The 27,350-nt window shown below is 45.9% G+C and overlaps 1 protein-coding gene across 1 annotated transcript in view; it reads left to right on the plus strand.

Annotated features, from left to right (window-relative positions):
* LOC120403842 (NACHT, LRR and PYD domains-containing protein 3-like) overlaps nucleotides 1-24,383 on the plus strand; it is a 109,363-nt gene extending 84,980 nt beyond the window's left edge. The window contains exons 13-16 of the mRNA XM_039535649.1: nucleotides 1,561-1,728; nucleotides 10,358-10,546; nucleotides 14,474-14,644; nucleotides 23,795-24,383. Of these exons, the coding sequence (XP_039391583.1) occupies nucleotides 1,561-1,728; nucleotides 10,358-10,546; nucleotides 14,474-14,644; nucleotides 23,795-23,894 (628 nt within the window). The 3' untranslated portion in view covers nucleotides 23,895-24,383. The remainder of the gene's footprint in view (nucleotides 1-1,560; nucleotides 1,729-10,357; nucleotides 10,547-14,473; nucleotides 14,645-23,794) is intronic.
* Nucleotides 24,384-27,350: the final 2,967 nt, after the last annotated feature.

Genomic DNA, 27,350 nt, shown 5'->3' on the forward strand with positions numbered 1-27,350 from the left:
ATGACAGTTTTGACTTTTGTTCTTTCTTGTGGTTAATCAATGAACTTTTAATTAGAATGAATGTTTTTGGCTGTTTGCCAAATAACTGAGTAAAACCAAGGCCTCTGTTTAAAATAACCCCAAACCTACCTATCACTGTTTAATGTTGGGCAGAGAAAGAGTTTATAAACACCTTTAACCCTTTGGGCTTTTGAGATCAATATCCGTACATGTGGGCTGGTGGGAGAGACAGAGACAGTAGAACATAAGAATGGCCATACTGGGTCAGACCAATGGTGTCAAGCAGTGCCTCTGAAAAGCAGGCCTAGTGGTTGGAGTGTAGGCTGCAGCTAGGTGTAGGGTTGGGTTTGGGCCCAAGGGGATGCTGGAAATGAAATCCAGGGACAGGCCAGAATCGAAACTCAGATCAGTCTGTAGACAAACCAGACTAGAACCAGAGCTGGAGTGCAGGGGCAGGCAAGAGGTCGAGGGCGGGTGGTCGGAGTCCAGGGACAAGCCAAGTCAGTATCGAAGCCAGTGGCCATATAGAGGCTGAAGGTTGAAACCGGGTAGACAGAGCCTGAGGGTCTGGGGAGGATCGGGAGGCGGAGGCAAGGCTGGAGCAGGTTGGTGACAGGGCTGGAGCGAGGCCAGAGTATGGCAAGGACAACACTGGGACAGGGCTCAGGCAAGGCTGGGGCGGGGCAGGAGCAGGCTGGGAGTCTCCAGAATCTGATGCACTGGGAGGCAGCAGGAGGGCTCCTGGCCAGGCAGTGCTGTTGCACAGACTGATCTGCAACTCTAGTTGGGTTGTGGAAATACCTGAGCCTGGGGGTCATCTAAGCCAGGTTCTGCTCAGGGATAGGTTGTTGTTGCAAGCCTGAGGCCTGATCAGTGCAGGCACTGTTGGAAGAGCAGCCCAGGTTTGGCTGAGAGTTTGGCTCACAAACGGTCCATCTAGCCCAGCATCCTGTCTTTTGACAGTGGCCAATGCCAGATGCTTCAGAGGGTTGTGTTTTGCAGAGCTAGTGCCAGGAGTACGGAGGAACAGGATCTCCCCTGCTCTGAGCCTGACCCAGCTGCCTGGGAAGGGAGCTCCCCCTACAGCCTCCCTGTAGCAATGGGCCTGCTCTGATTGGGCTGTACCATCCTGGGGCTGAGCTGTGGTTGGTTGAGAGCTGAGTGGGCAGGACTTAAGGGACCTAGTTCCCATCCTGAATTCTGGTTGGTCAGTAGAAGGGGTTCGGGGAGCTGCATAGGGAGGAAGTCTTAAAATCAATCTTATTCCTCATTGGTCAATGGCAGAGTTTTGGGGATTGACATGTCTGGGCCAGTCTCAATGCTGATTGGTTATCTCTCAAGGAGAAGCAGTGGGGCTTAAGCAGGAAGATCCACCCAACACTGGTTACTCATTAGCTAAGGGATGGGGCTTGAGACAGGGCCTAGACTAGAATTTCTGGCCCATTCTCAATGCTGATTGGTCAAGGAGAGGGGCTGGTGGGCGGGGCTGCCTGTCAGAACAGCTGTGATGAGCCCTGTTCACATCATGATCCCCCTTCTCTGCATTTCTCTCTCCTGCAGCTTGAGTTCTTGTTTTCTCACAGATGCGTGCTGTGGGGATCTCGCCACTGTTCTCAGAACGAACCAGAGCCTGACAGAGCTGGATCTAGGTTATAATAATCTGGGAGATGCCGGTGTGAAGCTGCTGTGTGAGGGACTGAAACAAAACTGCAAATTACAGAGCCTGAAGTAGGTAACATTTGGCTTCTTCTGTGTATTTACAGCTGTCCTCTATGTAAAGAGCTTGACAGGGTGCATGGCTGGTGTGATGTTGCACTCCATATGCTTTATGGAAATATGCTTATGAATATGACATAACTGGAATATGCTTTACACTAAATAGCCCCTTTATGGTGTCAATTGAAATCTTGTAATCTACTAAGTGTGTTCATCCTATTTGTTTGCCCTATTATTTTTATATCTGGAGTTAGGAGAATAAGATACAAGCTTGTATCACTGACATAGACATTAAGTGGAGGCCATTAAGGGTGCTCCAAAAACAATCAGTTGTAAATGGCCTTAGTTAATTGAAAGCTTTCTTGTGTATTTGTGGGTTAGCCCATGGGGAATGGAGAGTAGGGGGTCTTACAGAGACATGTGACCATGTCAGCTGATCATTAAATCCATCTTAAATCTGGTACTTTTCCATTTAGAAGGAGGGGTGGGGACGCAGAGAGACAAAAGATTCCTGCCTTGTGCCAAAGCTCAGAGAAAACGGGCTCAGAGGTAACTTGAGCATATCAGATGACAATCCCAAGGGGGTCTCTGTGACCGAACCCATCACAGCTGGTGTCTGCTCCCTGCAGCTACATGGAAATGAGAGTTCAGGGTCTCCAGCATGTGTGTCAGCGGCTCACAAAACATGCACCCAGCCTGCCCTGTTTGGAAAATGAAAACTAAGTAAAGCTGAGCCCATACCAAACAATTAGATCCTCAGCCCCCTGGTGTTTGGGGAATATACATGTAACAACTTTTAATAAATGCATTTATTAAAAGGGGTCACTGTTACCCTTCAGCTAACAGCCTATTTTACAGATCATTCTAATAATTTTGACACCTTGAATTTTATTATATATAACGAATAAAAACAAAAGAGATCCCAGGACTCTGAGGACTCTAAACCTCCCCATCTGAGCAGAAATACTCAATTTGGATTTATGCTTCAGTCCCAGCCATGGTGGCTTCTCCCTTTGATGTTCCCAGGGCTGGGGCTGAACGTGCTCCCAGCTGAGAGCCAGCACCAGTATGAAGAAATACTGGTGCTGGGGATAGGTATGTGTGTTTACAGTTATAAACAGGGCAGGTGAGAGCAGGTGCCAATGTTGGACTCACTATAAAAAACTAAACCCTTTGGGGAAAGCTGTGGATCTTCCTTTTTCAATACATTTCTGCTGTTTTTCTTCTGCTTTCAAGATAGAAGCCTCATCCCAGGCCTCTGAGATTCTGAGAAACTCTGAGGACTTGAGGCCAGATTTTCAAAATTGCTCAGCACCCAGCAGCTTCCATTGTGATATTTCTGACCAGATTTTCAAAGAATCTGCACGTTGGATGCTGAGCCCTCTGGAAAATCTGCCCTAAAGCAGCAGCAGAGTGAGCCACACAATCAGCCTCCTGTTGCACGAGCTGCTGTCCCTAACTGGAGGTTTGGGATTAATGCCACTAACTCCTAATGCAAGTTCCCCTTTTCTCTCTCAAACTGGAACAGGTTCAGAGACAGGCGACTAGGATGATCCGAGGAATGGAAAACCTGTCTTATGAAAGGAGACTCAAAGAGCTTGGCTTGTTTAGCCTAACCAAAAGAAGGCTGAGGGGGGATATGATTGCTCTTTATAAATATATCAGAGGGATAAATATTAGGGAGGGAGAGGAATTATTTAAGCTTAGTACCAATGTGGACACAAGAACAAATGGATATAAACTGGACACTAGGAAGTTTAGACTTGAAATTAGATGAAGGTTTCTAACCATTAGAGGAGTGAAGTTCTGGAACAGCCTTCCAAGGGGAGTAGTGGGGGCAAAAGACATATCTGGCTTTAAGACTAAGCTTGATACATTTATGGAAGGGATGGTATGATGGGGTAGCCTAATTTTGGCAATTAATTTGGCAATTGATCTTTGATTATCAGCAGGTAAGTATGCCCAGTGGTCTGTGATGGGATGTTAGATGGGATGGGATCCGAGTTACTACAGAGAATTCTTTCCTGGGTGCTGGCTGGTGAATCTTTCCCACATGCTCAGGGTTTAACTGATAGCCATATTTGGGGTCAGGAAGGAATTTTCCTCCAGGGCAGATTGGCAGAGGCCCTAGAGGTTTTTTGCCTTCCTCTGCAGCATGGGGCATGGGTCACTTGCTGGAGGATTCTCTGCAGCTTGAGGTCTTCAAACCACAATTTGAGGACTTCAGTAACTCAGACATAGGGGTTTGTTATAGAAGTGGATGGGTGAGATTATGTGGCCTGCATTGTGCAGGAGGTCAGACTAGATGATCATAATGGTCCCTTCTGACCTTAAAGTCTATGAGTCTATGAGAGTCTCTCAAGAACATCAGATCAATGGCTTGGAGGGCTGAAGGTGCTTCTGTCACCATCTACCCTACAATGCCTCTATCAAGGTCTCAGAGCTCCACCATCTGTTTGTAGGTAGCTAGGACTCATCCAAGCACTGTTTGTTTTATCCTTTCCCCCCCTACCATCAGTGTTGTTTAGTTTCTTCTTTCTCTTCCTTGATGATCAGGAGGTGCCACTCTCCAGTACACAGCCTGCAGTAGACAGGAACTATCAGCTGCTGTCAATGACCCCACCACTACCCACCCACCCGCCAGTGGTGAAAAAAGCCATCTGTCTGTGATTTCCCATCTCGGAGTATTTACCACCACATCCATTTTCCTTCCCTCCCACTGGCTGTTGGAGTCACTACTCAGCTGTAGATCCCCCTGCTCAGTGCACCTGCAGTGTCCTGTTCCTTCCTGAGGAACGAGACCTGCAGATATACCGGTATAGCAGTAACTGAGTTTGTTACTTGATCGTGTACGTTTTATGCTCCAATACTTAAACTAGAAGAATTTGCTCAAGCAGCTAATGGCGTATGCAGACTGTTGTCTATAGCCAGTCAAGAATTTACCAGTGGAATGATTCCATGAAGGAAAATGCAACTTCATATTTTGATTTTATATAAATATTTTAATTTTTTCCATCAGAAAAATCAAAATGAAATATTTTTTGGTTTGGTTGGTTCAACCCAATTGGATTTTTTTGGTTGAACTGACAAAACATTTAATTAAACTGTATGTCCCTGTTAGCACATTGCCTTGTGGGAGTTGTACCTCAGGTCCTCATTCTCCTATGAGTCAGACTCCCTGGAGGTCTACATCTCCAATAGTGCAATTGGACTCCCCTCTGACCAACATGTGTGATGCATCATGGGAGGATGTAGGTGGCATCATGGGAGACCTAGTCCATGCGGGAACCCTGGGCACTGTGGAGAATGGGTGCATTAGGTTCCCATACTACAGTTCCAGAGGTAATGCACAACAATAGGAAAAGGCAGTTTAATGCAAAATATTTCATTTGGGTTGAGAGGGCTGAAACAAAAAGTTTCTTCATTTGTAAATTGAGGTTTTTTAAAAATTTCTGTTCCATAAAAACTGACGCCTCATCTTTTTGTCATGCTTTGGGATGAAAAAAAATGTTGAAATAAAAATAAAGTAAACCTCAGCAAATGAATGACCCACCAAAAATAACACTATAACAGAAAGGTGAACTGTATTGGTCACAGGAAAATAGGATCGGGGCAGGAAGGGTTTAAGATTATCTAATAATTAAGAAACATTATTAACCCATTTCCCTGCATCCTAAAGTTCACAAACTCCTCTAACCCCATCTCCCACCTGGCACCTTCCCAAGGTGGATGGTTCTGCTGAGGTTGCGTGTCCTGAGATGGAGTGTTGCAGCACTGTGGTGGTGGCTGACTAAAACAAAAGTCACCTTTTAATTCATGCCTTGATAGGGCAGGCTCTTCTCCTGACTCCATCCGGTTCATTAGAATCCCTTGGGATCTCGTATGGCTCTCGGTAACCTGTTCTGGGTAAGATCTCTCTCTCTTTCTGGATTCTGGTCACTACAGTGCTGGAGACACCATATCCCTGAAGCCACAGTCTAAGACTAATGCAAACTACTTTTGCAGGGAGCAGGAATTTAGCAGGGGCTCCCTGATCTGCACGGTCTATTTAACTGCAGTGCAGACATACCTGGTGAGCAGAAAAAGGCTGCTGAAATCTGCCACCTTTAAGAAAAACATTTTTTTCCTCTGAGATTGTATCCCAGGAACAACTGGTCAAATATCTAAAAGTTTGGAACACGTACAGAATCGCAGGCACTTATGAGGCTCACCAACTTTCAAGGTAATCTGACTAACCCTGTGGATTTTAGAAGAGTTGAATTTTAAACAGAAACCTGGTCTAAACCTTAACTATAGCACCACCCTGTTATAAGAGACTAGAAAGACAAAGGATGGGGCAAGGAAATATAATTATTTTTTCAGATGGAAAATTGAGACCCATAAAGATAGAGTGACTTGCCCAAAGTCACATGGGGGAGTCTGTGGTAGAGGCAGGACTTTAATTACAAGAGCCTCCTTTCTCCTGAAGAGAGCTTTGCTCATTCTCTTGTGTTTTTTGGTCTCAGAAATGTGCTTTTTGGATTGGACACGGCCTCTCTTTTCTATGGTTATGGTTTTAAACAATAACAAACTTAACAATCAGCATTTCAAAATTAGGGCCAGTGCTACTCATGAATTTTCTGACCACGATACATGTGATTTGTTGAAGTGTGTCAGAAAAATTCAAAAAGCTCTGTCTTGACCAGGCCGGATCCAAACAAACATCTGAAAGCTGTGAAGAGGCAAAACAAAATCCAGGTAGGGTTGTCTGGAGGAGGAGGGTGAAGGGTGGCCATCTCCTAAACATTTTTGAAATGTCAGGTGCCATTCCTAGTATATCTGAAAGTCTTCAGACATTTTAAAGGCAAAATTCTATGCAATTAGAAGAATAAGAGCATTCATGGTGTCCTCTGGAGTTCTGCACTAAGAAAACTTTCTAGTGTCTCAAATTACATGTTAATATAGAAGTGCATCAAAACCACAAGACCCTAAATAGATACAATTATTTGCCAATAGATGGATACCCAGCTATATTTTAAAACCCAGCATCAACTTGAGTTGATGGGGAAGGGCATGAGCAGCTCCAGGATTAACTTTGCATTCAGATTTAAAGTTAAATCTGGACTGAAAACCCTTCATTTTACACATCATTTTGTTAGGAAGAAAAATCAGGTTATTCTTGCCTCTGATCTCAGTAAGGATGGACTCTCATGCCCTCTGACAATCTCAGCCAGGCCTCTGAGACCCCTGTTACACCAGAGAATCATGTTGTAATACATGACAATGTTGCCATCTTGTGGTTTTATCACAAATCTCTTGATATTTGATGTTTTTCTGAATGTCCTAGCACCCAGAGTCATGTGACTAAGTAATACTCTCCATTTAAAAAGAAAATGAAAGCTTAGTTCCTACTTTTGTAGTTGCAGAGACAGCCTGAGAACATGAACCCTAAAGTCTGAAAAAACAGAAGCCAAATAAAAGGAATTCAGTGTATTGGTTTTTTTAAAAAAATCTCATTATTTTTAAGACAATCACATAACTATGCTCAGTTTAAGACTCTTTGCAACCTGACTCGTGATTTTTGAACATTTGGCAGCATACAGTGAGTGTGTATCTTAGTGCAATGTTTTGGCATTAAACTTATTATAAAATATTTTTTAAAAAATCTAAGTGCCACTCTGTCCCCCTTTTAAAATTTTGTCATTTGTTCTGTTGTTTCTCTCTTTGCTCAGATATTTTCTTCTCTCTTTGTCACTCTCTTTTTTCCTTCAGTCTTTTGAGTGTTTTTACCCTCAAATTTAGTCATTTTCTTTTTCCTGCCATTCTCCCCCACACCATCTTCACTGGTTTCCTTCTGCTGCTCCCTAGAGACTCCCTCCATGCTTCATTAATTCTTTCTGTCTTGCTCCCTGTATCCTTATTAATTCTCTTCTGTCCCCCATATTACTTTCTAGGGGATTCCCCTATTTCCTTTACAGTTTTTCCCCACTTTCAGTGCTCTTCTTTGGAGATCTGCCTTCCTCTGCACCATGGTGGGTATTTCCTTACCCCACCTTAGCCTTATCTCTTCCATCAAAGTTATCAGGGTGTGGGAGTGTGGGATGGTGTCTTTCCTTACTCCCTTCACTACCCTTCTCAGGTTGCACCCTGAGGGTCCCTTCACACCTCCCCATTGAGCAGAGTAACAATATTTTTAAGGCAAAGGTGGTCTCCTTTCCCCTCACATGCCCTCCCCACACTTTGGGGTCTCTTTCTCCTCACTTTCTCAGGTGTCTTCTGTCTCTATCTCTCTTTTAGCCTTTAAATCTTGTGGGGTTCTTCTCTTCTGCTTCAACTTGGATGCCCTCTTTTCTTTACCCCTCCCCAAATTTATCCCCTCAGATTCCCACATACACCTTTGGGTTTTTTTCTCCCCCTGCTCAACCCAATCTTAGAATCTCTCCTCCCATTGCAGGCTCCTCTTTTCATACCTTCAAAATACCTTGGGGGTTCTACAAACCCTTACAGACTCTGAGGGCTTCCAGAGGCATGGAGGCTTCTCGCCCTTGCACAAATGTTGGGGGTTTCCCTTCTGTGACACTCTACACCCTGGGGGAGCACCCTGTAATCCCCATATTCATCATGTGTATATAATTGTGATATTACATATAAAGCAGGCCATGTAAGGTATCTAGGGAAAGGTTATGATCTGCTGAATCCCACTGTTCCATCTACATTTTTATATCATTAATGCATATGAAGTTATGAGAATTGTGTTGTATGGTTGTCACTAAAATATGCTGTGGGTATGGGAAGTACCCAAATACTAGCTCCTCAAAGACTATAACCATTAACAGTCATTGTCCAGCAAGAGAGTTACAATTCAATGACTCACTTGCACAAAGCCACACCAGGGGAATTGCTCAACCTTGCCTGGTGACTCAGCAATGCCAACCAGACATGCCTGGACTTATGTTTTCCAAGCATATGGTCTAAGGGTATAAATCAGAACACAGTGGCCCCATGCTTCACCTTTTCTTCTCCCCCCACCTACAGCACAAGTAACAAGATCACTCAGAAGACTCCAACAGACCCCGGCCCCAGCGCCAGCTGCACTGGACTCCAATTGCACCCCAGCCCCTCTCCTTGTAAACGGTTAACCATTTAAACTATATAATTGTTATTGTTTAAATGGTTAACTTTTTAAACAATATTTACATCCCTAGTATATTACTTGATAGGAGTCTGGGAGCTGGGTGTTTTCGGTTGGTGCCTTTCTCTGTGCGATTCATGAGTGGCTCTGGGAGCATTCATGGAATCTAGCTGGGTGTGGGGCTCCCCACATGCGGTTGTACTGAATGGTAACAGCACCTGGAGGGGTTTGCTGCTTGCCACCAGTAAGGCATTGTGAGAGACAACCCGAAATTGAGAGTAAAGGGGACACAGCAGTCCCACAGTCACAGGTTGCACCCTGGGGGGCCCGTCACACCTCCCCATTGGGCAGAGTAACAATATTTTAAGGCAAATGAGGTGATGAAGGAGGCCGTGCCAGTGACAGTTCTGGTGGAAGGGGTGTCTCAACATATGTGCAAGATTTAGCAGCTGTTAGGGGTGAGGAAGGCTCATGTTTGGGTGTGCAGGGGGCTCACTGTGAGGCCTTGGAGGACAAAGACAGCCATACTTGTGGGTGGTCCTTGAAGTGCACATGGTCATAGCTGGCCTGCTGCCATGGTTACCCGGTCAGCTGGCTGGCAGCTCCATTAGGAGCCCAGGATCTGCAGGGGGGTTACAGAAGCCAGCAGAAAATCTGCTTTTATCACCCCTCTAGAGACTCTGGAACTGGCCCTGCCAACAGGATCACATAGTTGCCCTCCTTTCAGGGGCTCTTCCCTCCCCAAACCCTGGGGGACCCCCTGCCATGGGGATCTTCTTCTCTTTGTCTCCCCCGCTTTGATCCCTGGTCTCAGAGGAAGGTGGGTCTGATGCTGCCAGTGCTTTGCCTGGCTGCTGTCTCCCCTCCCCAGGTCTGAGGGTCAGAGTTAGGAGCTGGTGGGCCGGGGGCAGACACAGAGATGTGAGACAGCTGCTCCCTGCAGTGGAGCAGCAGAGCTAGTGCTGGGGGCGCAGAGGGGCAGGATCTCCCAGCTCCTCCTGCTCTGAGCCTGGCCCAGCTGCCAGGGGAGGGGGCTCCCCCTACAGCCTCCCAGTAGGGGTGGGGCTGCTCTGATTGGGTCGCACCATCCTGAGACATATTAGCACCAAGTCCAGCCTGATTGGTCAGGACCTGAGTGGGCAGGAATTAAAGGGCAAATTTTTACCCTTTCTGAATTCTGACTGATCAATGGAAGGGGCGAGGGGGCGGTGCTTAGGAAGGAGTCTTACCACAAATCTTATTCCTCATTGGTCAGTTGCAGGAATTTGTTATGTCTAGGCCATTCTCCCTGTTGATTGGTGAAGGGTAAAGGGCAAGGGGTGGAGTTTAGACAGGAAGTCCCGCCCACTGCTGGTTTCTCACTGGACAAGAGGTGGGACTTGAGACGGTGTCTGTAGCAGGATTTCTGGCTCATTCTGGATGCTGATTAGTCAAGCAGAGGGACTGGTAGATGGGGCCACCTGTCAGAACAGCTGTGACGAGCCTGATTCACACCATGATCCCCCTTCTCTACCTTTCTCTCTCCTGCAGCTTGCGGAAGTCCTCTACATCGGGATGCGGTGTCACAGCCGCTGGCTGTGGGGATCTCGCCGCTTTTCTCAAAACCAGACAGAACCTGACAAAGCTGTACCTGGATAATAACGTTTCTCTGGGAGATTCCGGAGTGCGGCTGCTGTGTGAGGGGCTGACACACCCAAACTGCAAATTAGCGACTCTGGTGTAAGTAACATTTGGCTTCTTTTATGCATTTACGGGTGTCCTTGTTAGAAAGTGTTCGACAGGGTGCATTGCTGGTTCTGCTCTCTGCAGTTACAAGGAGAATCTGAAAATCTAGTGTCTCTCCAGCACTTGCAGGAAGGACTCACAATATGTGCCCAGCCTGCCAGGTTTGAAAAGGTAAATGTAAATGTCAAAATACCCTTTGAAGTGCAGCCTGCTAGGAATGGGGGTGTGTGTTTACAGTTACAAACAGGGCTGGTGAGAGCAGATGCCAATGCTGGTCTCATTCTAAAAAAAAAACCCCAAACTGTCCTGGGAAATCTTTGGCTTTTCCTTCTTCTATTTCAGTGTATTTCTGTGTGTTTCTTCTTCTCTGAAGGCAGAAGGCCCACCCATGCCTGTGAGAAGCTGGGAAACTCTAGGGACTTCAGGTCAGATTTTCAAAAAAGCTCAACACTCAGCAGCCCCCACTATAACACTTCCGCACAGATTTTCAAAACACCTGCACCCTGGACACCTGAGCTCTCCTGATATTTTCAAAACACCTGCACACCTGAGCTCTCCTGAAAATCTGTCCCAAAAGCACCAGTAGAATGAGCAGCAAAATCAACATCCATTTGCAGCAGTTGTTCACCACTGGAGTTAATGCCACTAACCTCTAATGTCCACACCCTCCATTCTCTCCTAAGAACATCAGATTCGCTGCCTGGAGGGCTGAGGTGCTTCTGCTGCCAACTATCCCCACCACAAACAAGACTTCAAAGCTCCACCTGGCAGCATGTAGATGGATACGACTCATCTCAGGGCTAGTTGTTTTCTTCTTTATTCCCACCATCAGTGATGTTTAGTCTCTTCCTTCTCTCTTAGTGATGAGCAGGTGCCGCTACCCATTATGCACCCTCCAGAGGAGACAAGTCACCAGCTGCACTCAGAGACTTCCTGGGTCAGTGATTTCCCTCTCAGAGCAACCACCACCACATCCACTTTCCTTTCCTCCCCCTTGCTCTAGGAGTCACCACTGGACTGCACTTCCCCTGCCCAGTGCAACTGTAGCTTCCTGTCCCTTCCAAAGGAGTGAGACCTACAGCTCACTGGTTCCTCACTGCAATAGGTGACGGGAGATGTAGCCATTCCAGGACCCTTCAGTGGCAATCAGTGACTGGTAGTTCCTCTCTCCATCCCACAGCCTTGCAGAGAATCTTATAATGATGGTGGTTCCTCTCCCTTGTGGAAGCTGCCCCTTCTCTCCCCCATATGGTGTAGGACAGTGGGGGATAAGTAACTCACTGTTGGTGGGATGGAGAGGGAAGACACACTTCTGTGTTGCGCTGACAGATCTGCTGTGAGATCTACTATCCCATGAAACAGTCTCCACGTGGAACTGATGGAAGCTTCATCACTTGGAGCATCTTAAATCTCCACTAGACAGCTCACTGGAACACATGTTGCAGAGAGCAATCCTGCTTTGGCAAGGGAGGTACTAGGTTAACTAATAGGGGTGGCATGTGAGCGTGGTTCAGTGCCTCTTCCTACCTGTCCCCCTTATGTTTTGGCTGTAATGTGCTGCAGAGAAGGGGGTCTCTGGAGAAAGTGGTAGTGACAGCTCACTCCCCACCATCACCCACCAACCCTTGATTGACAGCAGCCACAAAAAGACGTATGAGATCTGCAAATCACCGACCAGGCAAGTTTGCTGGTTATTAGGAGCAGGTGGTGTACTGCCAAAAGGTTAATTTTAGATTGGATTTGGCAGAGAAAGGTGTGTGTGGAGTGGTGAGGGAACTTGATGTCCTTTCAGAAAGGTCTGTATCCCGTAGCAAGAGGGCTTGTCTACATTACCCGCTGGATCGACGGGAGATGAATCTACCAGCTGGCTTTGGTGGCTAGTTTGGATTGAGACTCCTGCAGAAGGAGCACACACACACACCCTGTGCGAAGATAGGACAGTACCTGGCACCTGTGGAGACTCACCCTGTTGCCCCTGATGTAGATGTGATTGAGGGAGTTGAGGATCTTCGCAGCTGGTGGTGCTGCCTGTACCCACAGAAACACACAGAAACCTGTGCTCGATCCCAAAGGTGACTAGGGAGTCCTGGAAGTTGCAGGCCCACTGGTAGGCTGCAGAGCACTGCCCTTTGCTCCCTTTATCCTCCCCCAGTAAGGCCATCACACTCTGGAGGGCAAGATCAAAATCTCCCCACTGCTGGAGAGTGAGCTGCACCTTCCTCCTGGAGCCTTGTGAGTCTTCCAGGAACAATTACAGCTTGTGCAACAGCACAGTGGGAGCTGAGAAGCCTGCAGAATCAGCAAGCCCACAGACACGCCTTTGCCCTCCAGAAGGGATGGCAGGGGGAGGGGGAGCTGCAGCTGGTAGCAGGGCCACAGCCCTTTTTTCTGCCCTGGCCTTTCTTCCTGACTGAGGGGCTCCCTTGGTGGTGGTGGGTTTGGCAGCAGAGTCCCTGCCTCTGCTTTCTGCTGCTGTCCCAGAGGGGATGATGATGGTACCAGCAGAGGTGTCAGTGGTAGCCATGGGAGCAGATGGAGGAGAAAGCTGAGGGGGATATCAGCCATGTCCAGGGGTCCCCCTCCTTCAGTCTTCCCAGCTTCCCCCCATGGACCAAATCACTAAAGCAGAAGCCTCACCTGAGGCTGGGTCAGGGTCTGCCATTGAGGACAGGCGACAGGAACAGCCACTGGAGGGGGATATAGAAGAAAGGGGACGGGGGAATCTAACGTCTTCTCCCCACTAGACTGCAGTGCGGTGAGGAGGGAGCAAAGGTCAACTGGGGAATTAATCAGATAAACGGTTTGGGTGTGTATGTGTGGAGTCTCCTTCTACAGCTGACTGGGAGTGAAGGAGAGCATATAAGTGTGTGGGGTGTGTGCAGGTGAGTAGGAAGGGCAGGGGAAACAGGCAACACACCATGGGGGAAAGTGGATCACAAGGGGGACCGCGTGAGATGGGGGCGGCAAGCAAGCATTATGTGGGGTGGGGGTCGAAAGGACTGCTGGGAAGGCAGAGGGAAGAGGAGGAGGTCCACCCAGGGGGCTGGGCTGGGGGCAGCGCGGAGCAGCGCGCCGCCTTTCCGCCGCCCCGCCCCGGTCCCTCTCCGGTCCTTCTCGCGCTCGGCTCCCACGGCCGGCGACGCCCGCGGACGCCGGCTGCCGCGCGCCGCGGAGCGCAGGAGAGCAACCGCCGCGCAGGACCGCGGGGACCGCCGCGCCGCAGCATGGCGCAGGCGTCCCGCTCCCCAGGGGCGGAGGGAGGCTGCCGCGCAGCAAGCGGAGAGAGCTCGCCGGGCAATGCGCCTCCGAAACGGCCGCCTGCGCGCCTGCTTGGCGCGCTGGTGCCTAGAGCCGCCCCTGGGTCCACCAATCCACTAATGCAAATTGAGGGGAGAAAGGAGAGGGAAGGCTGATGGGGAGCACATGCACTTGCAAAGAAGAAAGGCAATGATTCAGCAGCATCTCCAGGTGGAGGCAGGCTGGAAGATGGATGCACCACAGGAGTGGTTAGGGAAAAGGGAGAGCTCCACACCACTTCTCCCCACCCCACTCCCAGCACCAGCAGCGACCAGAATTCCCTGCCCAGACTGTATCAAAATGTACACACAGAAAGGAGCTAAATTAAGGTTGCCTAGGCAGCCTAAAACTTGGCGGTTCCTAACTTTTGGGTGCTTGATCTTGCAGCCGTAATATTCTCTTAACATAGTGGGGTTTATATAATTAATTATATCATAAGGGTCTAAACTTTCAGTAGAGGTCTTTTATTATTATTTCAATCAAAATAAATAGATAATAGATATTCCTGGCCACTGTCTTGAATTAAGAATCCCTTTGGAGATACACATGGGTATCAGTGAAGGGAAATGCAGAGAATGGGGCATACACAAGTCATTTTACTCTGTATATATCTGTCTCTTGCAGGCTTCACTATTGTGGTCTCACAGCTGCGTGTTGTGAGAATCTCTCCTCTGTTCTCAGCACCAGCCAGACCCTGACATTCCTAGGTCTAGGGGCAAACAGTCTGGAGGATTCAGGAATGCAGCGGCTGTGTGAGGGGCTGAAACATCCAAACTGCAAACTACACACACTAGGGTAAGTAACAGCTGGCTCCCTTTAGCCAGTTCCTGGAAACACCGATGTTGTGAGTTAAACTCAGTGTACCCGGATCACAATGTCCTACAGTACATGGAACCCAGCCACGGACCAGCCCCACTCTGCTCTCCAGGCAAAGAACAGAGACCCACTGATGTGTTCACTGCCTATATTTTACTAGTTAAACAATTGAAGAATGTAGTGGGCTCAGGCCTAAACTCCTGTTGAGCAGGGAAAGCAGCTGGACAACTGCCCTAAAGGGGTAGCCAAGGATCCCCCTGACTCAGGATAATCCTCAGGTGGTAGAAAGCAGGTATAGCAAACTCTGTACCACCCATTGCTTGCATCCCCCTGCCCCCATGTACAGGGTGTGGAGGAGCATGGAGGTGTATGTCTGGGGCAGAGTGCATGGTGCTCCACCTCTCCTAGGCCGGCCCAGCATCTGGGGTAACTTAGGGCAGCCCCGAGGTTCCTCTCTGTTAGACCAGAAGCCATTTTGTCCCCTACCTGGCCCAGGATCAGGGAGTGCAGATGTGGCTTATAACCAGTTTCTTCAGTCTCCTCATCAGCGCTGAGTGTGAACTTGGTGCAGTTGAGGACAGTGTCCAGTGGTTTTTAGCAAATTCCAGATGCAGCATATTTTGAAATTAAAAACACTATTATTTTAATACAATAAAAACTACAACCCAGTATTGCCAACATCAAGAGAGCAAAAATCATGAGTTAGACCCCTGAAACTCATAGAGATTGCCAAAAAAATCCTAATGTGGTGTGGGGTTTCTTTTGGTTTTAGTGTCTTTTGACTTTTTAACTCCCTTTTACTCCTTTGTCAAATGTAGTCAGATATTTGGCTGCATGTCTGTTCTCTCTGTGTGCTGTCTCAGCTCTGTGCAGATAGTTGGCACAGCAGACCTCGATCGAACCACCCAGTGAGACTACAAGACCCATTTCAGTATCGAAGACACCTGGTCAGGTTTATTGCCAATGAACCATTGTCCTAGCTTCCCAGATCAATGTCTACAGTTACACTAGCACGTGTATGCCTGTGATAATGGATGCAGCTCAGTGAATGGCGGGACTTTCCATTTTCTTCTTGACGGGCGAAAGACATTCCCTCTGAGACTTCATTTTATACACCGATACAAACAAGTTATGTATTGCCCCTCTGACATGGCTAGGTGCCACCAATCACCTTGTACATGTTGGTTCAATCCAGACATCTCTATTCATCATTCTGTCATCCTGATCCTATCTTTACAATGGGTCAACCTGTTCATGTTATCTGTGGGGAATGTGTCAGTACTGAGGTGTTCTGGTACCACCCTTCTGGAATGTGTTTGTGGGTGTGTTCGGTGCCTAGCACTTCTTAAGAATGTATTTCTGCAATATCAGCCCTGTTCTTGCCAGATTCTGTGAGCAGGGCCTGCCTCCAGTTTACAGCCTGACTTTGCTTTATATTAGCAAAGCTTTGACCACTACTTTAGCCCAGGTCTCAGGCCTCTGATACAAGGGCTTATGTCTCAACCTCTCTTCCTACTACACCAGCGTGAGTAAAATAACAGATTGAAAAATCAATATTCAGTGTACACAAAAATGCATGTCTCTCCCTGGTTGCTCAGATGGAGCCTGCATTTAATCTCTCCTCACCCATAATGTAGAGGAGCTTCTATCCCTTTCCTATCATTGTCTTGACTTTCTGCCCTCCATATTTATTTCCTGATTCACACTTGCACAAAGAATATATATTACTATTTAGGGTTGGTGAGTTACAGATATGCATATTAAAGAACTTGAAACTTATTCAAATAAGGATATAAGCAACAAAGTCACAGTAAACATACTATGGGATTGGTTTAGCCTTTTCTAAGAAGCAGCACTTCCCTGATCCCCCAACCACCACATCTCTGTCAGAGCCCCCGAAATACTCCTCCCCTTCCTCCAGATGCCTCCTGCAATCCGCTCCTTCCTGTCCTCCACATCGCCCTGCAGCCCATTTTCCTGCGCCCCTAAATCTGCCTCCTTCTCCCCCTCATTTCCCTGATCCCCCTCACTCCATCTACTTTTAGCCCTGTCCTTGGAGCTCCTCACAGTCCTTATGTCCTGTCTAGCCCCCAAACCAGAGTGGCAGCCATTTTGCCTGTGGGCATGGCTTCCATCTCAATGTAAACAGCGGGAGGTGGCAGCCAACTTTATCAAGGGCAGCCTCACTTCCACGAGCAGATGGACTGTAGGGAAATGGTAGCCAGTGTTATAAATGTAGAGGGAAGGGTAGCAACCTTTATGCTTGTAGTAGCATAAAATCCTTCCTTGGCAGCTCTACTAGATTGGTTTACCTGTAAGGGGTTAGGCAGTTCAAATAACCTAGTTGACACCTGACCAGAAGGACCAATGAGGAAAGAAGATAAACTTTCAAATCTGCGGGTGGGAGGATTTGTTGTTCTTCTCTTTTGTTGCTCCCTCTCCAGATGGAAGGAGAAGCCAAGCAGGTACAACATCATCTGAAAATATAAGTAGGGCAAGGAAATGCATTAGGTTATCTTTTGTTTTAGCTTGTGAATTTTGTTTTTGTAACTGTGAAGCTGAGCCAGAGGAGAATCCTCTGTGTTCTAAATCTTTTTATTACCCTGTAAAGTTACCTTCCATCCTGATTTTGCAGGTGTGATTCTTTTATTTTTTTCTTTATAAAGTTCTTCTTTTAAGAACCTGATTGATTTCAGTGTCCTGAAGACAAAGGGTCAGGTCTGTGCTCACATTGCTAAAGAAATTGGTTGGTTTATTACTCTGAAGCCTCCCCAGGAAAGGTGGTGAAGAGGCTTGGGGGGATAGAGATTCCAAGTGACCCTTCGCTGAATTTTTGTGTAAATCACTTGGTGGTGGCCGCCATACCGACCACGAACAAGGAAAGGAATTTGTGCCTTGGGGAAGTTTTAACCTAAGCTGGTAGAAATAAGCTTAGGGGGTCTTTCATGTGGGTCCTTACATCTGTACCCCAGAGTTCTGAGTGTGTGAGGGGAATCCTGACATGGTGGCAGTCGTGGGATCAGTTTAAACCAAAAGCATTCCGAATTTTAAAAGAACACATTTTTCTTTTGGCTGCTTAAAAACCAGGGAAGTTTCTTTTCTCTTAAGGAACACATTTTTTTTTCATCCTCATTTCCAGTAAGAGGAGATGGTGGCCATTTTTAATAAAGGAAAAATTGCTAGTTTTCGCCTTTCATCATGTTTTCAGGTACAGGGTTGGGGAAATGTCAGTATTACAAACTCTAGTGATTTTAGCACAACGCTTCCATGTGGTCCAGCCACTAGAGAGGGACAGAGCCACACTGGGTATGGTGGGTTACACTAGCACATCCCTTTCCTTAGAACAGGACTGTTAAGCTGTATGGGGGGACTTAGGAGCGTGGGCACCTCCCAAGAGACTAGTCACTCACCGAGTTCGATTTGCATCCTAGATCTCACACCAAAGAAGCTGGCAGCCAATCCTATAGTAAGCTATTTAGAGATTTATTAGTAAGGGTATGTCTACACAGCAATGTAAGTCCAGACTTGAGCCTGGGCTCAAGCCTAACCCCCTTTGTGTCCGCACACCAATTGTGTTAATTTAGGGCTTGGACTTAGGGTCACAGGACCCTGAAAGTCTGAAGGGTCTGAGCCAGTGTTAAGCTGGGACCTAGAGTCTGAGTTCTATTGCTTTCCTGTGTGCATGTGGCCCTGGCTTGACTCATTCCCAGAAGTTCTCCAGATGTATCCCAGGGTTCCCTGGGCTTCATATGCAGAGGTGCCCAGGCAGTGTGCACTGTGAGGGTGGGGAGTGGGAATCAGCCCCAAAACTTCCTCTCAGCCTCCCAGGGATCCCTTATCCCTGCCTCACAGGGTGTTGTGGGGGCACAGAAAAGGGATCCCTGGGGTTTGCTGAAGTACACTGCACCCCCAAGCCCTGGGGATAAAACTTCACGGGCAGCAGCCAGCCTGGGGTGGGTGGGCGTTTTCCCTCTGAAAAACTTGTTTTTGTCAAACATAAAACCAAACCAACAAAAATAACAAACAAACAAAAACAGCTTAATTGAATATCCTGTTTTAAAAATGAAGAATGGCAAAGTTTCATTAGAATAGTTTGACAGCCCTGGAGACTGACGTCCTAATTATCCCTAGAACTAGAGCACATGGGCATTTTCCTGCCAGTGTGACTCAGCCTAGAGGTGCAGGGCCCAACTCTCACATTAGATGGTTGTTCAGTATAAAGCCTTCACAAACTGCAGTCACTGTACTGAGACAGCCGCCAAAGGAGCTAGTTATGCAGTTGATGTGCTCATGTGTCCTTATGGGCACCTGAATCCCATCAACAGCACTGTCACAGTTAGGAAATAGGGAGGGCAATAGATTTTTCCCACAGTGCAACACATTAAAAGGGCTAGAGTGTCGACATTGGGGGAGGGGGAGATGTGCTTGGTACTCTGGGATAGGGTTACTTTGTCTTGGGTCTGTGCACTGCAGAATGGACAACAGAGACCTAGATTAGAGCACTGGTCAGGAAATTCTTTAGGGTTAAAATGCAGTGTGGATTCTCAATTCAGGGTTCTCTGACACAGGTCTGCTGACTCAAGTCCCACTCACCCTAGACTTACATTGCTGTGTAGACATACCCCAAGAAAAATAAATGCATTATTCAAGGGTTAAAGCAGGTAAAAATATATGTACAAGTGAGTTATGATCTATAATTTCAAAAGGTGGGAGATATGGAGGTCATCTGATTACAGAACAGGGAACCAAATTGATCACATTACAGTTAAACACAAATGGAGAAGAACATATTCATAAATGATCTGGAGAAAGGGGTAGACAGTGAGGTGGAAAAAGATAATACAAAACTGCTCAAGATAGATAAGTCCAAAGCAGACGCAAAGAGCTTCAAAAGGATCTCACAAAACTCGGTGACGGGCAACAAAATGGCAGGTGAAATTCAGTGTCAATAAATGCAAAGTAATGCATATTGGAAAACAAATCCCAACTAAACATATAAAATAATGGGGCTCTCACTCAAGAGAGATATCTTGGAGTCACTGTGTAAAGTTCTCTGAAAAACATCCACTCAATGTGAAGCAGCAGTCAAAAAAGCAAACAGAATTTTGGGAATCATTAAGAAAGGGATAGATAATAAGACAGAAATTCCATACTCTAATAATAAGTATATAGGTAGGGATATATTACTGATCACCTGACCAGGATGGTGATAGTGACTGTGAAATGCCCAGGGAGATTAGAGAGGCTATTCAAATAAAAAAATCAATAATAATAATGCGGATTTCAGTTATCCCCATATTGACTGAGTACATGTTACCTCAGGACGGGAGGCAGAGATAAAGGTTCTTGACACCTTAAATGACAGCTTCTTGGAGCAGCTGGTCCTGGAACCCACCGGAAGAGAGGCAATTCTTGATTTAGTCCTAAGTGGAGCACAGGATCTGGTCCAAGAGGTGAATATAGGTGGACCGCTTGGTAAAAGTGACCATAATATAATTAAATGTAATAACTCTGTGGCAGGAAAAACACCACAGTGGCCCAACACTGTAGCATTTAATTTCAGAAAGGGGAACTACACAAAAATGAGGAGGTTAGTTAAACAGAAATTAAAGGTACAGTGCCAAAAGTGAAATCTCTGCAAGCTGCAGGGAAACTTTTTAAAGGCACCATAATATATGCTCAACTTAAATTTATACCCCAAATTAAAAAAAAACATTGTAAGAGAACCAAAGAAGAGCCACCATGGCTAAACAACAAGGTAAAAGAAGCAGTAAGCGGCAAAAAGGCATCCTTTAAAAAGTGGAAGTTAAATCCTAGTGAGGAGAATAGGAAGGAGCATAAACTCTGGCAAATGAAGTGTAAAAATACAATTAGGAAGGCCAAAAAAGAATTTAAGAAACAGTTAGCCAAAGACTCAAAAAGTAATAGCATTTTTTTTTTAAGTACATCAGAATCAGGAAGCCTGCTAAACAACCAGTGGGGCCACTGGACGATCAAGGTGCTAAAGGAGCACTCAAGAACGATAAGGCCATTGCAGAGAAACTAAATGAATTCTTTGCATCAGTCTTCACAGCTGAGGATGTGAGCGAGATTCCCAAACCTGAGCCATTCTTTTTAGGTCACAGATCTGAGGAACTGTCCCACATTGAGGTATCATTAGAGGAGGTTTTGGAACAAATTGATACATTAAACAGCAATAAGTCACCAGGACCAGATGATATTCACCCAAGAGTTCTGAAGGAACTCAAATGTGAAATTGCAGAACTGCTAATTGTAGTCTGTAATCTATCATTTAAATCAGTTTCTGTACCAGATGACTGGAGGATAGCTAATGTGACACCAATTTTTAAAAAGAGCTCCAGAGGTGATCCCAGCAATTACAGGCCTGTAAGCCTGACTTCAGTACCGGGCAAACTGGTTGCAACTATAATAAAGAACAATATTGTCAGACATATAGTTGAACATAATTTGTTGAGGAAGAGTCAACATGATTTTAGTAAAGGGAAATCATGCCTCACCAATCTACTAGAATTCTTTGAGGCGGGTCAACAAGCATGTGGACAAAGGGGATCCAGTGGATATAGTGTACTTAGATTTTCAGAAAGCCTTTGACAAGGTCCCTCACCAAAAGCTCTTATGCAAAGTAAGCTGCCACAGGATAAGAGGGAAAGTGCTCTTATGGATTTATAACAGGTTAAAAGATAGGAAACAGAGGGTAGGTATAAATGGTCAGTTTTCAGAATGGAGAGAGGTAAAGAGTGGTGTCCCCCATGGGTCTGTTCTGGATCAGTCCTATTCAACATATTCATAAATGATCTGGAAAAGGGGTAAACAGTGAGGTGGCAAAATTTGCAGATGATACAAAATTACTAAAGATAGTTAAGACCCACGCAGACTGCGAAGAGCTACAAAAGGATCTCTCAAAACTAGGTGACTGGGCAACAAAATGGCAGATGAAATGTAATGTTGATAAATGCAAAGTAATGCACATTGGAAATTGGAAAGCATAATCCCAACTATACATATAAAATGATGGGGTCTAAATTAGCTGTTACCACTCAAGAAAGAGATCTTCGAGTCATTGTGGATAGTTCTCTGAAAACATCCGCTCAACGTGCAGCGATAGTCAAAAAAGCAAACAGAATGTTGGGAATAATTAAGAAAGGGATAGATAATAGGACAGAAAGTATCATGTTACCGATATATAAATCCATGCTACGCCCACATCTTGAATACTGTGTGCAGATGTGGTCGCTCCATCTCAAGATATATTGGAATTGGAAAAGGTTCAGAAAAGGGCAACAAAAATGATTAGGAGTATGGAACGGCTTCCATATGAGGAGAGATTGGAGGAGAGATTTTTCAGCTTGGAAAAGAGACGGATAAGGGGAGATATGATTGAGGTCTATAAAATCATGAATGGTATAGAGAAAGTAAGTAAGGAAGTGTTATTTACTCCTCATAATACAAGAACAAGGGGCCACCAAATGAAATTAATAGGTAGCAGGTTTAAAACAAACACAAGAAAGTATTTTTTCACACAACGCACTGTCAATCTCTGGAACTCCTTCCCAGAGGGTGTTGTGGAGGCCAGTACTATAACGGGGTTCAAAAGGGAGCTACATAGATTCATGGCAGATAGGTCCATCAATGGCTATTAGCCAGGATGGGCAGGAATGGTGTCCCTAGCCTTTGTTTGCCAGAAGCTGGGACTGAGCAACGGGATGGATCACTTGATGATCATCTGTTCTGTTCATTCCCTCTGGCACACCTGGCACTGGCCACTGTCAGAAGACAGGATACTGAGCTAGATGGACCTTTGGTCTGACTCAGTATGGCCGTTTTTATGTTCCTATGTTCTTAACTTTAGAAGATGTACATAGCAGGATCGAGGCACGTGTGGGTGTGAACCACTTAGGCTAGTGGTAACTAAAATGAGAATAAAAATAAGAACAAATAAAAGATTCTGCCCTGCTAGAATCCAAACAGTGAAGAAATAAAGAATTTTTCCATGGGTCCATATTTATAACTTCTCCTCACAGAAACCAAGCTTACTGGATGTAGGTTCCTTTCTTCATGGTGGGAAAAGAGGAATGCGCTTAGACTTTGAACTCACACACAATGACCACTTGCTTTGAATGTGCAGGATTTAACACTTTCTGCTAGACTTCTACATTTGCGTTACAGAAGACTTCTTTTTTGTTTGATGAGTTACTTCCTTACAGGGGTATATACAGTGCAGATGTTTGCTATAACAGTATAACAGGGTACAGATAAGTGAAAACAAAGCATGCAACATCCTGCCGGTTTTTCGTGAAGTTTAAACACTAAACACATTTAACATCTACTTTGAACGATACTAAAGTACCAGTCAGCTGGTCTGGCTTCCAGCTATGAGTTTGTCAGTTCTTAGCTGACACCTACGGCCTTGGCCAGAGCTGGCACTTGGTTTACCAGTGTCACGAGCACCATGCTCTGAACTGAGCACTGGCCCCTGCTCTCTCAAACTTGCTGCAGACAGAAAAACTGCATTCTTCTGAACTGGCTGTAATAGTAAATACAAGAGTAAGTGAAATGTTCCTGTCTTCCTGTAGCTGGGGTGCATTTTTGAGCTCTCACCTGCATTTCAGCAGTGTCAGGCCCAGTGTGCAGCACCACAACAGCTGCTAAAACTCACCCCCTTCAAGATCTCAGTTACTGAGGGGAGGGGGGCGTGAGGTGCCCATGTAGCAGAGAGCTGAGATAATTCTGCTTACATGGAGAGATTCTGTAAACTGGATTTTGCAGCCCCTGCTCCCTGTGAGTGCTGAGTAGCTGCACAATCTAGCCCTTTACGTGCAGAAAGGACATTGCTGTCCCATCCCAGAGCTCACAGGGTGAGTGGGGTGCAGTGGTGCAGGCCAGGCTACAGACTGCACCAATGCTTCTCCTCCCCTTCTCCAAAGGAAAGGCACCAGCTAACAGTGAGATCGGCAGGCAAGGGAATGACATTGGTATAGATCCTGTGGGCTCTGGCAGACAGCTGGGAAAGACCCCAGTGGTGGGCAACGCACTGACAGGGACTGTGGGCTCAGGCATCATGTCTGCAGAGAGAACTAACATCCTTTTCTTTCCTTATTTTCCCCACAGAGTGGACTTCCACCGTCTAACTCCAGTAATGCAGGTAGAGCTGTATGCAGTGAAAAAGATAAAACATGATTTGATCATAAAGATGCAGCCGGAGGACTGAGTGGGAGCCTGTGCACCAACACAGCTCTGGCCTGGCCGCCCTGCCACTAGCTGGATCAGCAGCCAGGGAAAGGTGAAGACCTGGCTCACTTACTATAGATCCCACCATCCCCAGGGACTCCAGCATCATATTTCAGCATCAGTGGCAGGGAGCTAAGTAGAGATTGTCAGGCCCAACCCTCCTGTCTGAGGCAAGAAACTCAGAAGTAGAAGCTGGATTTGCTCCATGCTTGGTCTGACCTTAGATGGTAGAGTTGGTTTGCGGGATGGAGCAGGAGGAAGGAAGGGGGGCAGTGCAGGGGCGTGACCCAAGAACCATCCTTGGAGCCAGTGGATTCTGTTCCAATAGCTCAGTCATTATTTGTTGTATGTTTCTTCTCCTACCCGCCCCCCTCCCACAATTTCACACAATTCCCAGGCCATTAAGTCAACATTCTATGTCCATCTACAGCATTTGTTCATGCCAGATGGATGTTTCTATGTCATTTTTGCTGGAGTCCAATAAAGATCATGAATCAAGACTAATGCTGCACTTCAGAGTTTGTATTTCTTTCTATAGTTTGTGCTGTTCTTGTGCACAAGAATTCTCCCATTCGCCAAGGCTGGGGGAGTCCTCAGGGATGCTTTTCAGACCACTTTCTCAGGGTCAAGAAGCTTGCACAGGCAAAATGACAGTTTGGGCAGCTAAAAGAGGGTTTGTTTACCCTTCTCTGGGTGCTCATGGCTTTATCAGAAAGGTGCTGTAGGTCGCCACAAAGGCTCGTGAACACCCATTTGGGAGTGGAAAACAAAAAAGCAAGATAGGGAGATGATTAAGGCCTGGCCAGTCACCCAGTTGCATGTGCCCAAAGAAATGCTGCTGTTCTAGTTACGCCTGGTGAACGACTAATATATCAGCACAAGTGACGACATTCACCTCATAGCCACTCACTTCCTCTCACAGCTACAGCACAGCCACAAGCCCTATTACGCATTGATTAAAATACCCCCAAACACACAGACTATGCAGGGCTGGCCCACAACATTTTGGCACCTGAGGCGGGGAGCTCAAATGATGCACCCTCGCTTGGGCCAAAATTTTTGAAAGGTCTCAATTCTATCTTCTTCCTGTTCTACTCCTCTCATGGTACTGCTCTGCTACCTACCCCAATAGAGTAGAACTAACAACTTAAAATGCCTTCTTTAAAAATTTTAAGTAACACTTAACTTTCAAATGTCTGAACAGCAAATGTGACTTTTCTTGTCCACATAGTAAACATTGGAATTTTTATCTGTTTGAATAATCAAAGTGATGCTCTCTGTGCCTTCTTGATTGCAAAGATTTGAACCAAGGTCCACAGTCTGGGTGAACTCATGCTCTATTGAGATGGTTGAAAGGCCGACCAGCCTCTCCTGTGTCATTGTGGAGCATAGATATGTTTTTGTTAACTTCAGCTTGGAGAAGCTTCATTCTCCACTGGCAACTGTTACAGGAAGTCTTAGAAGTATGCACAGAGCAACAAAAGCATTTGGAAAGAGGGTGATCATCTTATTTGTGCACATATATTCCAGAACAGCCTTTGGAGTTGATCCTGCTGAAATATATCTTGAAAGGGCTTTCAGTTCAATATTGTCTCTAGTGCCCTGCATTGCTAGTGTAGGTCTTCTTCAGGTATAGTGAGGAGTTTTGGAATATCATACAACATCCCAAATATACTGCTGTGTTCCTTGAGCTGCATGAAACGTTCTTCAACTGACTGTATTGCACAATTGAGCACCTGGTTAAATAATTCAACTTTGAATTTTGTTGTTTGGGGTCTCTTTGGGGATTATCCCGTGCCTCGTAATCAAAATGTCTTCTTCTTCTTCAGTGACTCTTGTATTCTCGAATGGGTGGGGAAATAGCTTCAATGTGAAGTTCCTCTGCCAACTTCTGTGCACTCTTCAGAACATTTTGAAATTCTTCATTTGACCGGTAAGACGGTAGGTATGACTTTGCTTTGTCCAGTTGTTCCATTGCTCCAGATATATCAAGGCCAACACCTTGGAGTCTCTTGCTTACAACATTTATTTCAAACAGTATGTCATGCCACAACACTAAGCCACACAGAAATTTGAAGTTATCTATGTTTCTGGTGATTCCATTTCCCTCTGCCACTGTTCTCCCACAAACAGTTCCTGTCATAGCATTATCCTCCATAATGGCAACTATGGCATCCCAATTTGGTGTTTGATAGGCTTTATCGCCTCCACTCGACTTTCACATTGTGTAGCACTCAGTGGTTTCAGTGTCAGAGAGGATGTTCCCAGATGTTGCTTCAAAATTTGCCATTGATGAGTTAATGCAGAGAAAAATACATAGATGCTTTGAATTACATTAAAAATTCAGCAGCCTCCCTAGAAGCTGATGCTGCATCACTCACCACCAAGTTCAATGAATGAGAACTGCATGGGACAAAAAAAGCTCAAGGGTTTAACTCTCAGATCCATGTCTGCACTCCTCTGTTCTTTCCTCTCATGTTGGCACCATTATCATAGCCCTGACTCTCATGTCAGCTATCGCAATTCCCATATCTTCCAGCTTTTTAAGAAGCAAATTTGTCATACCAGCTCCTATAGTATCAATGTCAATAAATTCTAGAAAATGCTCTCTGACAGTCACCATTACAGGGACATTTTCAGTAGGTTCTGTTGTTGTTACAAAACGCACCATTAAAGTCATATGTTCCATATGGCTTATGTCAGGTGTGCAGTCCAGAATAGAGTAATAGCTTGATGACTTCAGATCTGACACAATCTTCTGTTTGACTTTTGTTGCCAGTAACTGTATGATCTCATTTTGAATTGTTTTCCCAAAGTAGTAGTGTGTGTACATTTCTTGGGTGGTGACTCTTCTTAGATGCTCCTGGAGTACAGCATCAAACTCAGTCATCAGCTCCACAATTTTAAGAAAGTTTCCATTGTTTGGCACATACAGCTGATCTGAAGTGCCACGCAGTGCTAGGTTTTGGGTAGCACGCATTCTCACAATGGCAATGAGCCTTTTCAGAACATTTTGCCAGCAAAGAGACTCTGATGCAACCTTCTCTTGATGCTGATCATCTAAGGTGGCCTTTCTCAAGCTCTTTCCACCTATGGAATGCTCGCTGGTGATTTGCTGCCTTCTCATGGCATTCCAGATTTCTACCCAGATTTTTCCAGTCCTTTGTTCATGTAGAACCCAATGGGGCTGGAACATTAGACTGGAAGAGTTTGCAACAAAACAGCGTGCAGCATTCTGGGTTTTTGAGTACATAAGCCATGGCCTCTCCACTTTGTCACCATTGGGAATTTCATGCCAGTAATGTGTTGAATGGAAACTTCTATTTTCATTGTCTTTGGGGAACATGAAGTTTTTCACTTGCTGTGGCCCATGCAGTACAAGGAAGTCCTCAGGCTACTGCTCAAGTGGGTCCACAGTCCTGGATCATCTAGACTT

This window comes from Mauremys reevesii, linkage group 4, assembly GCF_016161935.1.
Source record: "Mauremys reevesii isolate NIE-2019 linkage group 4, ASM1616193v1, whole genome shotgun sequence".
In the NCBI taxonomy this organism is placed as follows: Eukaryota; Metazoa; Chordata; order Testudines; family Geoemydidae; genus Mauremys; species Mauremys reevesii.